The sequence below is a fragment of the Sceloporus undulatus genome, chromosome 4 (genome assembly GCF_019175285.1).
Source record: "Sceloporus undulatus isolate JIND9_A2432 ecotype Alabama chromosome 4, SceUnd_v1.1, whole genome shotgun sequence".
In the NCBI taxonomy this organism is placed as follows: Eukaryota; Metazoa; Chordata; class Lepidosauria; order Squamata; family Phrynosomatidae; genus Sceloporus; species Sceloporus undulatus.
In genome coordinates this window covers 7517478-7530531 of record NC_056525.1, presented here as the reverse complement: position 1 = coordinate 7530531, position 13054 = coordinate 7517478, and the positions used below count along the sequence as shown (strand labels likewise).

General features: G+C 43.6%; 1 protein-coding gene across 1 annotated transcript in view; it reads left to right on the top strand.

Moving 5' to 3' along the window:
* The window catches only part of UCKL1 (uridine-cytidine kinase 1 like 1), a 61928-nt gene that overhangs the window by 28153 nt on the left and 20721 nt on the right, over positions 1-13054 (top strand). The window contains exons 6-8 of the mRNA XM_042462434.1: positions 2449-2638; positions 3694-3755; positions 6729-6745. Coding sequence (XP_042318368.1) covers positions 2449-2638; positions 3694-3755; positions 6729-6745 — 269 coding nt within the window. The remainder of the gene's footprint in view (positions 1-2448; positions 2639-3693; positions 3756-6728; positions 6746-13054) is intronic.

The window sequence follows — 13054 nt, the reverse complement described above, 5'->3', positions numbered from 1 at the left end:
CTGGGAGTTGTTTGCTTGCTTTTGTGTGGTGCTCCAAACGGAGGGGCTTTTGTGAGTTCCCTCCTGGAACAGATGCCTCCTCTCCCTCTCTCTCTCTGCCCTGGTCCCCTCCTTCCCTTCCTTCTCTCTTTTCCCTCTGTTTTGCCCTCCTCCTTCACTTCCTTTCTCCCTGCTTATCCCTCCCTCCCTCCTTCCTTCTCTCTTCCTCTTTCTGTGTTCTCCTTCCCTCTTTCTTTCTCTCCTTCCTTTCCTCTTCTCTCCCTTGTCCCACCTTCCCTCCCTTTTTCCTTCCTTCCTTCCTTCCCTCCCTCCTTCTTTCCCCCCCTCACACACACACACACACACACACACACACCTTCCCTCACTGCAGTCGCTCGCCTGCCTGCCTCCCTGCCTGTCTGCCTTGGGAGCCAAGGGTCCTTGGCTCCTGGGGGTTTCTCCCAGCCCATCCTGCCCCCTGTGCATTCCTCCTCCTCCTCCTCCTCCTCTTCCTCCTCCTCCTCTACTCTGCTCTTCCTCGGCTACGGAGGAAGCAGGGAGAGGAGGAAGAAGAGGAACAGGAAAGGGAAGAGAAGAAAGAAGAGCAGGAGTAAAAGGAGGTCAGGAGGAGGAAAAGGAGAAAGAGCCCACGGGGGGGGTGTTGGCAGAAGAAGAGGAGAATGAGGAAGAGCGGAGAAGAGGAAGAGGAGGAGGAAAAAAGGAGGGCAAGCAGCGACAGGAGGGGGAGAGGGGGAATAAGAGGAGGATGCGCATAATCTTTCATTACTCCCAACAACAACAAAAAAGGGGGGAAAAGCAGCTTGCAAAAAGCCAGCAGGAGAGGGGAGGGAACGCCTTGCCCTGTGCCCGCCCCCTGAGGTTAATCCCTCCCTGAACTTGACCTGATCATGACAAGTTCAGATTCGGCAGAACCCGGGGTTTCTCAAAAGAAATGCTATTTGCACCGATTTCTTTTAACCCGCTCTAAGGGGCATTTCCTGGTGCATGCCTCGAAACAGATTGTGATAGAATCGGGCCCAATATGAACTTCACATGCAAATTTCGAATCCTGAACCGGGTTAAAATGTAGTCTGAATGGCCCCTAAGTTGCCTGTAGCATCCTCTTCCCCAGATGGCCATCATTTGAAAATTTTCCAGCTTTTGTATAGATCCTCCACCCCATCTCCAAGTCTCTGAAAGGCTGAAATGTTTCTCCTAAGCCTTTGTTATTGGCACTAAGAGCTTTAATCTAAAATATCCTGGCACTGTATTTTATCTTTGGCCCACTCATTATTGGAATGTGGCCCCCTTGAGAGCTTCTCTGAAATTGAATTTGGCCCTACACTGAAAAAATGTTTCCCACTTAGGCATTAAAGGGTCATGGAAATTATATTTTGTTTTGTTTTCAGATTTTATTTAAAAGCGGCTTCTCAAACATTGCAGTTTAGCCTAAACTGAGGGAACAGCACCATCCAGTGTCCAACTGGAAATTCTCAACCAAAGAGCATTTCCAACAACAGGGATGGGGATTGTGCATCCCTCCAGATATTTCCAAAACTGCAATGACTAGCCTTCCTTACCATTTTCTATGCTGGCTACAGGTGCTGGGAGTTGCAATCCAACAACACCAGAAGGGCCACACCATTCCAAACCCCTGTTATAGAGAGAGTGAGGGATTTGTTGCTTTTTCTGTTTCAGAATCAAAGCTATGAAATGGGGGGAGGTTTTCTACACGATGAACTCTGGATTTGCAGCAGGGCAGGGTAGGTCCTCAGGCAATAGATGCTGGGGAGCTGCACAATGGAATGGCAAGAAGTTGAAGGACACAGGGGGTGACATCCTATTAGTGGCATAAACAGGTGTAAGTCTACTCTTCCACCCTTTGCAATGACCAGAGTGCCCCTGAACTTATGGTTGAGCCAGTCACCTCTCCCCCCCCCCATAGCCATTCCATGGCTGGTGGAGAATGGAGTGGATCAAAGAAGCATCTGGCTGTGGAGACATGGCCAGACCCTCCTTTGATTTCCTCCCATTTTTGACTAGCCATGGAATGGCTGGGCTGAGGGGAAGCAGAAGCTCAATTGTGAGTCCAAGGGGTGTTGAATGGACAGATGTACTGTCATATCACATATGGGACTCTTGTATTGTGCTTGACCACTCAGAAGTTTGGCCAGAGCATCATGGCCTATACCCCCTTAGATAGATGGTCACAGGTACAGCAAAAAATGCTGATCAGATAGCCTGCGATCAGCCTTTTCAGTTACCTGCCCAGTTGGTTTCTTTGTATGGAATGGAGAGAAGAGGGGCTTCACCTTCTCTGTTGCTTCAGGAAGCAAAACATCTTTGACTCCAGTGGCTTTGGGAGAGGAGTAAAATTGGCCTCTGGGCTCCCTGAATTTGCCCATCCCTGCTTTGAGGGTGCTAGGTTTATGCCTTGCTTTTACTCTTTGATGTCACTTTCCCCTCCAGCTTCTGGACATGAAGATATTTGTTGACACAGATTCTGACATCCGCTTGGTTCGGCGCCTGCGCAGGGACATCACCGAGCGCGGGCGGGACATTGAGGGGGTGATCAAACAGTACAACAAATTTGTCAAGCCTGCCTTCGACCAGTACATCCAGCCCACCATGAGGCTTGCTGACATCGTTGTCCCACGAGGTACGGGTTCTGCCCTTTGTCCACCCTGATTTGGATGGAATTCCTTCTCAGGCTGGTAGTTTGCTCAATCTACTCTTCGCAGGGAATTAGTTACATCCTGTTTGGACTATTCGACCACATTCTCTGTGAGGAGGAAGTTTCAGCTGCTCCATGCCCTGCAGCAGATTAACTTTTCCAAGCTCTGCTGCTGATTGACGTCTAGGTGATATGTTATTCTTCATGAACACAGGTCATCTAGAAATCCAACTGGTGAATCTCTTTCCTGCATGGAACAGCTGTGGTGTAGCAAAACTTCAGTAGCTGAGTTTTGGCATGAATGTGCCCCTTCTAAAGAAAATGTAACAGGAGATATAACCTGGACAAACTTTAATAGCTATTATGATTTTGATGCAGCTTGTATGGGGATTGTATTGTAGTGCCTTCTGGTGACTTTTTTCCATATCAATACTAATATTAAAAGTACTAATATTAAAAGTATACAGTCTGTAGGTGATATGTTCCTGAACTTACCATGGGAATGCAAAACCATGGATACTAACGTTATTGAAATGAAGAACTTCTGGTGGATGCATACCATAGAATCACTCCAGAGGACCTAGAAACAGCTAGAGAAAACACCTCTCTAGGAATCTCTTTGTTTAATGCTTTTTAATCATTTTCCACATGTAAATTAACAAAAATATATAACAAAAAGAGAAAAAACATATCTACATCCATATCCAAACTTTTAATATATTCCTTCCACCCTGAAAAACAAATACAACAAAAAACAATACGTTAATTTTTTTTAAAAAGAACTTTCGGCTTCCTAACCTTTAGTGCATCTGCATAAATAGATAGATAGAAAGTTTAAATACTTCTCTAGAATATCTAGGGCCTCCAGTGCAATTCTAAGTTCGATTTCCAGTGGAAGCCTACCATAGAACCATACTGGAAGACCTAGAAAATGCCTAGTGAGAACATATTTTTGGATGCTTGTACGTGTAACTGCTGGTACTGGTCCCACAGATACAGGGATTGTACTCTACAGATATTTTCTCTTTTTTTGGCCTCAGGAAGTGGAAACACTGTAGCCATTGACCTGATCGTCCAGCACGTCCACAGCCAACTGGAAGAGGTAAGCTTGCCTTGGCTATGTGCATGGCCTATGCATGGAGGGAGGTGCCAACTGGCTTTTGGTCTCTAAGAAGTGTGCTTATACTGGGATGGGAAACCAACCTGGCCTCCTTCCAGAATGAGTGTGTTATTTTCCAAAAGTCCCTTATACACTAGACCCCAGGGCTTAACTTAACATTTTTGCCTAGGTGAAATACCTAAGTATTTCAATGGGGTGCAATCATACACGCTTTTCCCTTTTCGTGGGGGGAGGTGTCTGGAACAGATCCCCCCATAAGGAAAGGGCAGACTGTATATTGTTCAAGGCAATCTGTTCACCTTCCTGCCCCTGCTTCGACCACAATAGTATAATGGAATGAGGATTAACAGTGTTGAAGTGCCAAGACTTTTTGATTAGCAATGATGATGACATATCTTCTACCTGACCCTACAAGTTTCCTCTTAATTCAGCTGGCCTTGTTCTTGAATGGGTGAGTGAGACCCGTTAGCTTTACAAAAGACCTGTTCCTGCTGAACATGAAAACTGGTTTGGTGAGACAGATTGTCAACCAAGCTCCCTGAATTTTTGAGCATTTGCAGGAATAAGTTACATTTGTCTGTTTGTGGTCACCACAGAGGTTGTGGTCCTCCCTCCACAACAACCCAGTCATACCATAGAGATGCTGCTGCCTATCCCACAGCCAACCAAATGGCTGTGTCCCTGTACCCTGATGCAAAGTGATTACATCAAATCTAAGGCTTCAAACCTTGGTAGTCTTGCCATTTTTAGATCCCCCCCCCCAGTCTTTCAGTCTTGGGCTTACTTGATTCTCATTCTTACACTTAAATTTGTTCCATCCCAGTTCTGGGTGTGATTACATTTTTCTCCTTTTTTCCAGTCCACATGAAATATTTCTAGAGATTTTCCTGCATGTTTAAGATCTGCTAAATTTGTGTATATATCTTTGAAATATATACATTTTGTATACTTACTTTGCAAGCGCCCCCCCCCCCAATAAATGAAGTGTTTTTATGGGCACTTTCCCAAACACAAGCTTTTTTCCCCTGCACACATTTTCAAATGTGTGCATTTTTCTATGCACCTATGCATAATCTCCCCCCCCTTTTTTTTTTTTTTGGCAAACTATAAATATCCCACACATCCATAAAGTCCATATTATGTTCCACAGATGTCTGCTTCATGTTTTAAATTTAGAGAGTTCAAGTCCATCTAATCTTAATGGTCCTGCCTTTATGTAGGAAGCAGGAACAAAAGGCAGAAACTGAAAGCTACGAAGCAGAAACAATTTCATCCAGTCCATTTGAGATGTGATACCATATGTGAAGGCAATGTTACATTTTTGCCTAGAATATTAACAGGTTTTGCAAAGGCCCAGGAGCCTGCCTTGAGCAGCTGGAAGGAGGCTAAAGGAGCCAGAGTGAAATTCTAAATTCACTTGAAAACTAATAGCATGGACCTTCCCCTGCAGTTCCACATCTGGTCCCTGGTTTGGGATGATGCTTTCATTTGTTTGCTTTGCTAACCTTTTGCTCAGCATGCAGCTCTGCCAGGTCACCCAGCCGTGAATGTGGGATGCAGTGCTCCAAAAAGTTACCTTTGGGGACTGCAACTCCCAGAGTTCCCCAGCCTGAATTCAGGGAGATGCAATTTTAAAAAGTTACTTTTTTGGAACTCTGATGGGATGCAACATGTCGCTGACACAGGGAAAGGGCATCCAGTAAATTACATTTTTCAAATGAGAATTTTTTCATGAAAAAACTGGGACCTCAGAAAACATGGCAGCAAAAGTATTCTTTAAAAATAAATAAATAAAAGTATTTAACAACACCAGAAACTGCAAGTTCACTATATTAGAACAGGTATCTGTGCCCCCTTCTTTTATATATGGTAAGCAGTGTCTCTTGTGAGATGGATCCTGCCCAGTTCTGAAATATATGTGCATCTTTTAAAATAAGGGTGGGTAAATTGTGCCCACTGGACCAACTTTTGTGGACCCTGAAGTCCCTCCAGTGGTCTCCCAAAGCCTATTTTTTAAAAAGTATGTTACGTTTGGGCAAATTTTCACTCACATTCTCCTTAAATGTATATTATGCTTTTCAATGAAATCTCACATTGCTTTCTTAGCCCCCAAACATGTGAAAACAAAAATACCCCAGAACCACCCCAGAGCTCTATACTACCCCCAAATATGTCTGTTTTCCTTAACAGTCCTTCCCAAAATGGTAATAAGAAGTGATGCAACATCACTTCTTGTTGCCATTTTGAGAAGGACTACAAAAGAAAAATGAAGGTAATTAGATTTGTTGAGGGGGGTTTCACAAAGGTGAGGAGGAAATTGGCTCCCGGCCCCATGCGATTGCCCACCCCTGTTCTAAAACTTTACAGCTGTTTGCTGATTGTTTTTTCCCTTGAGAAATTAATGGTTGTGCAGATATAGTGGATGGGTTAACTGAAAGACAGACTTGAAATCCACTGGGGTTTGGTTCCAGGACTCCCCGTGGACACCATGCTCCCATCCCATTAAATACAATGGAGTGTAAAATGGTATCTCTTATATAAAATAGCAAATCAAGGTTTACTTTTTGGAATTTATGTATTGTTTTAATCTTTTCAAGCCACGGATAATTGAATCCACTGATAAAGAATCCATGAATAAGGAGGGTTGACTGTAATAGGGTGGCATGGAGGGGAACCTGTTGGGATTTGGAAGATATTTTTGTACACTTAGTTGGGACCACTTTGCAAAGCGACCTCCTGCCTTGAGAGCTGCCCTGAGCAGAAGTGAGAACCTTGGTGCTAAATAAACCACAACCAAAATACTAAGCTGCTAACTGCTCCAGGTGCTTTGAATAGAGGGAATGTACTTCTGTTCTGTGTTTTGTTGTTGATTTCCACTTTTGCTTCTTAATGCTCCGTTGGTGTTGCCTCTGTTCTAATACTGGTTGCACGGTGTCTTTTATCTTGCTGCTGCAGCGTGAACTCAGCGTCAGGTAAGGATCCCTAACTCTTTCCTTACTCTACTGTACTTTTGTTTTTCCTGTGAAATCCAAGGCATTTTAACAACTGGGGTGGCAAACACTATCTTCTTCCTGGTTCCTTTTCTAAAATTTCCAAGAGAAAATGAAAATCTAAATTTTCAATCCAGTTTAATATTGATGTGGCATGGTCACAGGTTGTACACAGCCCTGGCAATGGGAAATTCAGAATTGGATGTAGCACACGGTGACCTCTTTAGCTGAGATCTGTGTATACACTTGCTCTAGAGCAGCCTGAAGTAGTGGTTTGAGTGTTGGACTACAACTCTGGAGACCAGGGTTCAATCCATTGGCTAATGTTGGCAATGAGAAATCTCCTCTGAACAAATCATGCCAAGAAAACCCCATGATAGGTTTGCCGTAGGGTTGCTGGAAATGTCAGAAACAACTTAAAGGCACACAACAATAAGATTCAGCACCTTGAATAACCCCTTTAAAGTTTTGACTGAAACCCAGAGCAGATTTGCAATGAAGCTGCCAACCAGCCCTGGTTAGACTGGTCTGTTTGCTGAGCTAATGTGGAGTTATCTGCTAATTTAGGGATAATTTAGGAGTACAGGAAATTTCCAGCCCTGGTGAGGTCCAACGAATCCTTAAAACAGGATTTGAAAAACGTCTAATTAATTAGAGCCAATTGGATAAAAGGGAAGAGAAGTTTTGCCTTTTTTCTAAGAATAAAAATTCGGAAAGAACAGTCTAGAAATAGATCCTGCTGGGTAGATCTGCCACGCCTTTTCCCCAACTTTACATGCCTTGATCATTTCAATGAAACCCTGGGCACAATAGCCCTCATTCGAAATGTCAGATGCACAGCCTCTGTCCTCTGTTCAGACCCTCCCCCAATTTGAAATGCCTTGGCCAAAGTTTGCTGCTTCCCTTTCTTTCGCTCCACCTCTCTATTTCTCTTTTCTTTCTCTGTCTGTTTTCTCTCTCGTCTCTTTCCTGTTTGATTTGCAAGCACAATGAAAAAGAGCAGGTGACATTTCAACATACCTTCTTCTTCTTTTATTTTTCCTAGAGACAGTCACCTTTCTTTCTTTCTTGACTTTTTTTTTTAGCCTTTCTTCTCGGGGCAAAAAAAAATACCAGTTTCCAAATGTGAGACTTTTTAGAAAGAAAGAAGAAAGGAAAAAGGAAAATAAAACCAAAGTGCACACACCTTCAAAGCTGCTTATCAGAATTTTCCACTACCGGTCAAAGACGGCAAAGAGGGGAGACGGGTGACAGGAAGCTTTTGATACCTGTGGTAGATGTGGAGTGAGTGGGGAGATAAAAGATGCAAAGCTCTCTTGGCCACAGCTATGAAAAGTGGTTTTATTTATTCAGAACAACTTATCCTCCCCCTTCAACCCCCTTCATTAGCTGCCATTCTGATCAACCCGTGCAAATAATCTTAGATTATTTGGGCCCTTCCACACTAGATGGTTATGGTGCTATGATTCCATTTTAACTGCCATGGTGTGTGAGAACCAGCATAGTGGTTTCAGCATTAGACTATGACTCCAGGTGTCAAATCCCGGTTCGGCCATGGAAGCCCACTGGTGACCTTGGGCAAGTCACACTCTTTCAGCTTCAGAGGATGGCAGTGGCAAACCCCTCTAAAGAGACCTGCCAAGAAAACCCAGTGATAGATTCACCTTAGGGTCACCATAAGTTGGAAATGACTTGAAGGCATACAACAGCCATGACCAAAATCCTATGCAATTCTGGAAGGCGCAGTTGAGGGAGCAGTCCTTAGAATTCCCATCCAGAGAGAGTTCTAGTACCTCCAAAATTGCAAGCCCCAGGATGCCATAGGAGGTTGCCATAGCTGCTAATTGTGCATTGTGAAAGGGCCTTAAGGTTCCAGCCCAGTGACTATTGTTTGACTGTTTATTAGCATCTTTGGTCTCTTTCAGATGACTCAGTTATAACATCTTGATTCCAGTTTAACTGCCAAGGTTTTATCTAAGGGAGTCCTGGGATTTGTAGTTTCTTGAGATATGTAGAACTTTCCACCAGAGAGCACTAGTGAATCCCATTTTGGGAGAAAGGTGGGATATAGATCCAAAAAATACAATGAGTCCTTGGTATCTGCTGGGGTTTGGTTCCAGGATCCCCCATGGATGCCAAAATGCTGTGGATGCCCATTAAATACAGTGGGATAGTAAAATGGTGTCCCTTCTATAAAATGCCTAAATCAAGGTTTGCTTTTTGGAAATATTTTTGAAATATTTTTAAGATGTGGATGCTTGAACCAGTGGATAAAAAAATCCATGGATGTGGAGGATTAAATAAATAAAATATAACAGTGTTTCTCCAGACTACCAGTCCTAGGTAGTCTGCACAGGAGTTACTAAAGTGAAATCACAGCACTATAATTGTGTCGTGTGAAAGGGCCCTTTGATAAATCCTTCTCCAGAGGTCCTTCCTTTGGGTATTGGGTTGAAAAATCCCAAAGAGGGTTCTGACACTTTTAAGAGCCAGACAGAAGAGAGAATTCTACAATTCTCTTATAACTTCAGCTCTGGGATAGGAAAAGTCACGGTTGTGGGAATTCTTCATTCATTCCATATTTTCAATTTTGGTGCCAGAAATGTCCTATCAAGCTAAATGATTGCAAAGGTGCCCAAAATTGGGACAAGTCTTCCATCTTTTGTTTGTTCGAATAAGACCTCTGATTTTCTTTGTTGTTGTTGTTTTCTTTTGTATTGTTTTGTTTTGTTAAAAAAAAATCCTCCCATCCCTCCGGTTGCCCGTGTATGGGTGCATATCTTTGTCCTCCTTGGCACATCCTTGACCATCTCTGCCTGTCGATAAACAGAGGAAACTGCGCTGGGATATGTGAGGAACTAAATTACATGCCCTTTTTCCTTTTGGGTTTTTTTTTGGGGGGGGGTGGGCTTTCATTTGGATTAAATACTAAATTGTGTGAGCTTTTGCCAGCATCCAGGCTTGCATGCTCAGGATTCTGCAGTGTGGGTTAGCATGCCACCTTTAACACAAAATGTGTAGCTGCATATAGCTATTTCTGGCCCAGGATTTGTGAATGTTAGTTTTGTAGGGATTCCTTCACTCCTGGAAAAGCTCTCCAAGATTAACACTTCCAAACTCTGTTGAAGCCGGCACAGTATACTTGCCACGCAGCTCAGCCTTAACAGTAAGAGCTTTTCTAGTTGCTGTTGTGTGCATTCAAATCATTTTTGACTTACGATGTTCCTAAGGCAAACCTATAATGGGGTTTCCTTGGCAAGATTTGACCAGAGAAGGTCTGCCTTGGCTTTCCTCTGAGGCTGAGAGAGTGTGACTTGCCCATTTGGTCCTTCAAAAGTCTGAATATGGGGGAAATGAGATAAAATCATACAAGCTGTACATGTATGAAAGCCATTGTGGTGTAGTGGTTTGAATGTCCACCGAATGTCCTTAGGCTAGTCACACTCTCTCAGCTTAAGAGGAAGGCAGTGGCAAACCTCCTGGAAAGTAACCTTGCCAAGGAAACACTATGACAGAGTTGCCATAAGGCAGAGTTATAACAAGGCATGTAAACAACAACAACAACAATAGTGGCTGTATCCATATTGCATACCCTTGAACTGTCCCAATTTGTCAAGGATAATTCCAATTAATCCTCTATCATTCCACTGTCCCAGATTTTTTTAAAATGTCCCAGTTTCTCCCTCCTCTCACTTTCCCCCTTCATCCGCAGCTTGCTTACTTGCAGCTGCCTACTGACTTCCAAATGCAAAAGCAGCTCAGCAGTGGGGAAAGGAGCGGAGGGAGAGGGATATTGCCCTTCCCAGTGGACTCAAGCAAAAGTAAATTGCTGCATGCTTTTCTAGCTTGTGTGATCTTCCTGATTAATACCTTTTGTCACCTGCAGTGTTGCTTGGCCAAATGTGGCCTGGCTGCCATCTCTGAAATGTTGGAGGGTATGATATTGCAGAATTACAGCGATTTTATACCACTAAGGCTGCTGCCACACTGCAGACGTAATATGGCTTGGCACTGCTTTATTGGGCATGTAATTTGTAGTTTGCTGTGACAAAGAGTAGGCTAAATATCTCATGAAACAACGAATTCCAGAATTCCATAGCACTGAACTGTGGCGGTGTCAAACTGCATTAATACTGCATTGTAGATGCATCCTTAAACTGCCATGGAAACTGTTTCCCCAAGTTGGAACCCTCCAGGTTGTTGGACTACAACTTCACTAATCCTCATCCAACAGAGTTGTAATCTGGCAGTGCTGCAGGTAACCAGGTCAGGAGAGGCTGGACTAGCCCGAGGTCACTCAGTTAGCTTCATGGCTAAGTGAGGGAATTTGAATGTGGAGCATCCACAGCTCTGGTCTTCATCAAATTCTCAGGCATTTGCTTTTCTTCATTCCTTTCTCTCCATCAATCCTTTGCTCTTGTCTTATATTAAGATGGGGAAAGTGAGGCCTATACAACGCATGCATCCCCCAGAGCCCTGGCTAGGTGTGTGTGTGTGCGTGCTCCTAAATGCCCCCCATTGTTGTGAGGGAAATTTCAACATCTCCTCCTGGGTCATTTCCAGCCCTAGAGAGGCCTTTGTCAACAGTCAACTTTCCTGTCATATCTTGTTGCAAAAAAATAACTCTCCTGAGCCTAAGATTGAGGGATAGGAGAAATAATTTGCAAAATTGTCTAGGGATATATGAGTTCTCAAAGGTCCCCTGGAGAGCACTGTAGCCCCTTAACCCCAAGCAGTTGTCCAAAATTTCTTTTACATTCAATGACAGATCCAGCATTATTCTAGTAGCATGGCTTCAGGCTGGACCCTCTTTCCCTGTAGCTGCGCTTCAAGAGACTGTAGTAAATTAGCTTCAGCTGAATAATTTAAAAATATGTAAAAAAAAAAAAAACAGCCCAGAAGTTGCAGCATTAGAATAGTTAAATCTGTGTCAAATGATTGAACAACACGTTTGGGAGCCATTGACTTTTACATGTACTAATATCCTATGATAGAAGCTGCAGAGATTGGTTTCTATAAGCCTTGGTGGGAGAACAGGGTGATAGAACAGGGAACACAGGAATCACACCTGCTGAGAAATTGGAGTAGAGAGATCAGGACTCAGAAAGTTATCTTTTTTGGACTACATCTCCCAGAAATCCAGCCAGCATGTCAACCTTCACCAAACACTCCAGGCGCTACACAATGTTTTGCAGGTCCTGGAAGATATGGTCCCAAAAATAACTTTCTGGTAGAGACTGTGTAGAAGACCTTCCAACAGATTAATCTGGTTTATTAGGTCCCTTGCAAAATATTGTGTCTATCCACCAATTCCACACAATCTTTTCCACTCCTGCTTAATCTCTTTCCTTTTGATTCGCCTGTGATCATATGCCTGTCTGCATGCACGCGTGTTGATTTTTAAGCTTAAACTGGCAAAGTCTTCCAGGATTTGGGTATCTTTTGAATTGACCTCTGCTCTTTCAATAATAATAATAATAATAATAATAATAATAATAATAATAATAATATCGTTTTATTTATCCTGAATTCTATTCAGCATGTCTGATTTGTGTGTGATAGTGAGCAAAAAGCAGAAGGAATTTACAGAGGGTTCTTTGCCCGTCTTAACCAACCACACAGAGACCTGACACAGCAGCAGCACCATATTTTGGTTTCAAACAAATGGATCCCCTAATGAGCATCTCTTCCCTCCTCCTCCTCTTCCAACCTGCTGCCTGAACTGAACAGGCGGCAAACCCCTGAGCCCTCCATTTGTCATCCAGATGTGACTCATTCCAAAACTTTGCAGCTGTCAACTTTTTTAGGCTTTGCTACAGGATCAGCATCACAACTGCAAACTACCCATCCTCTCTGCCCAGTCCCCATGGTGAATTTATTTTGGGACTACAATGCCCAGAATGCCCCCTAGCTACTTGGAGACATCTGGGTTTTGCCATTTCTCTAAGCTGTGCTAAACTTCACTCACCTGGAATGCTGTTTTCTTGTTTAACACTGCCACAAGTTACTGCTGGAGCATACAGTTTATTGGTGGTAGATGGATGCAGCAGATGGTACACAGCAGAGATGCACTCCATCCCTTTTGCTGATGGACTCCAGCATCCCAAACATGGTAACTAGAACAAGGGGACTCTTTCTCTACACTTCATGTTCAGCCATGATGCTAACAAAGACTCCAAAACCCATCTGCCTGATGACAGAGACCTCTGCAGGGCCCTCTGCCATCCCTGGGGCCCTGCAGGAGGGCTCCCAGGGCGGCAGGGGGCCTCTGCGGGGCCCGCTGCCATCCCT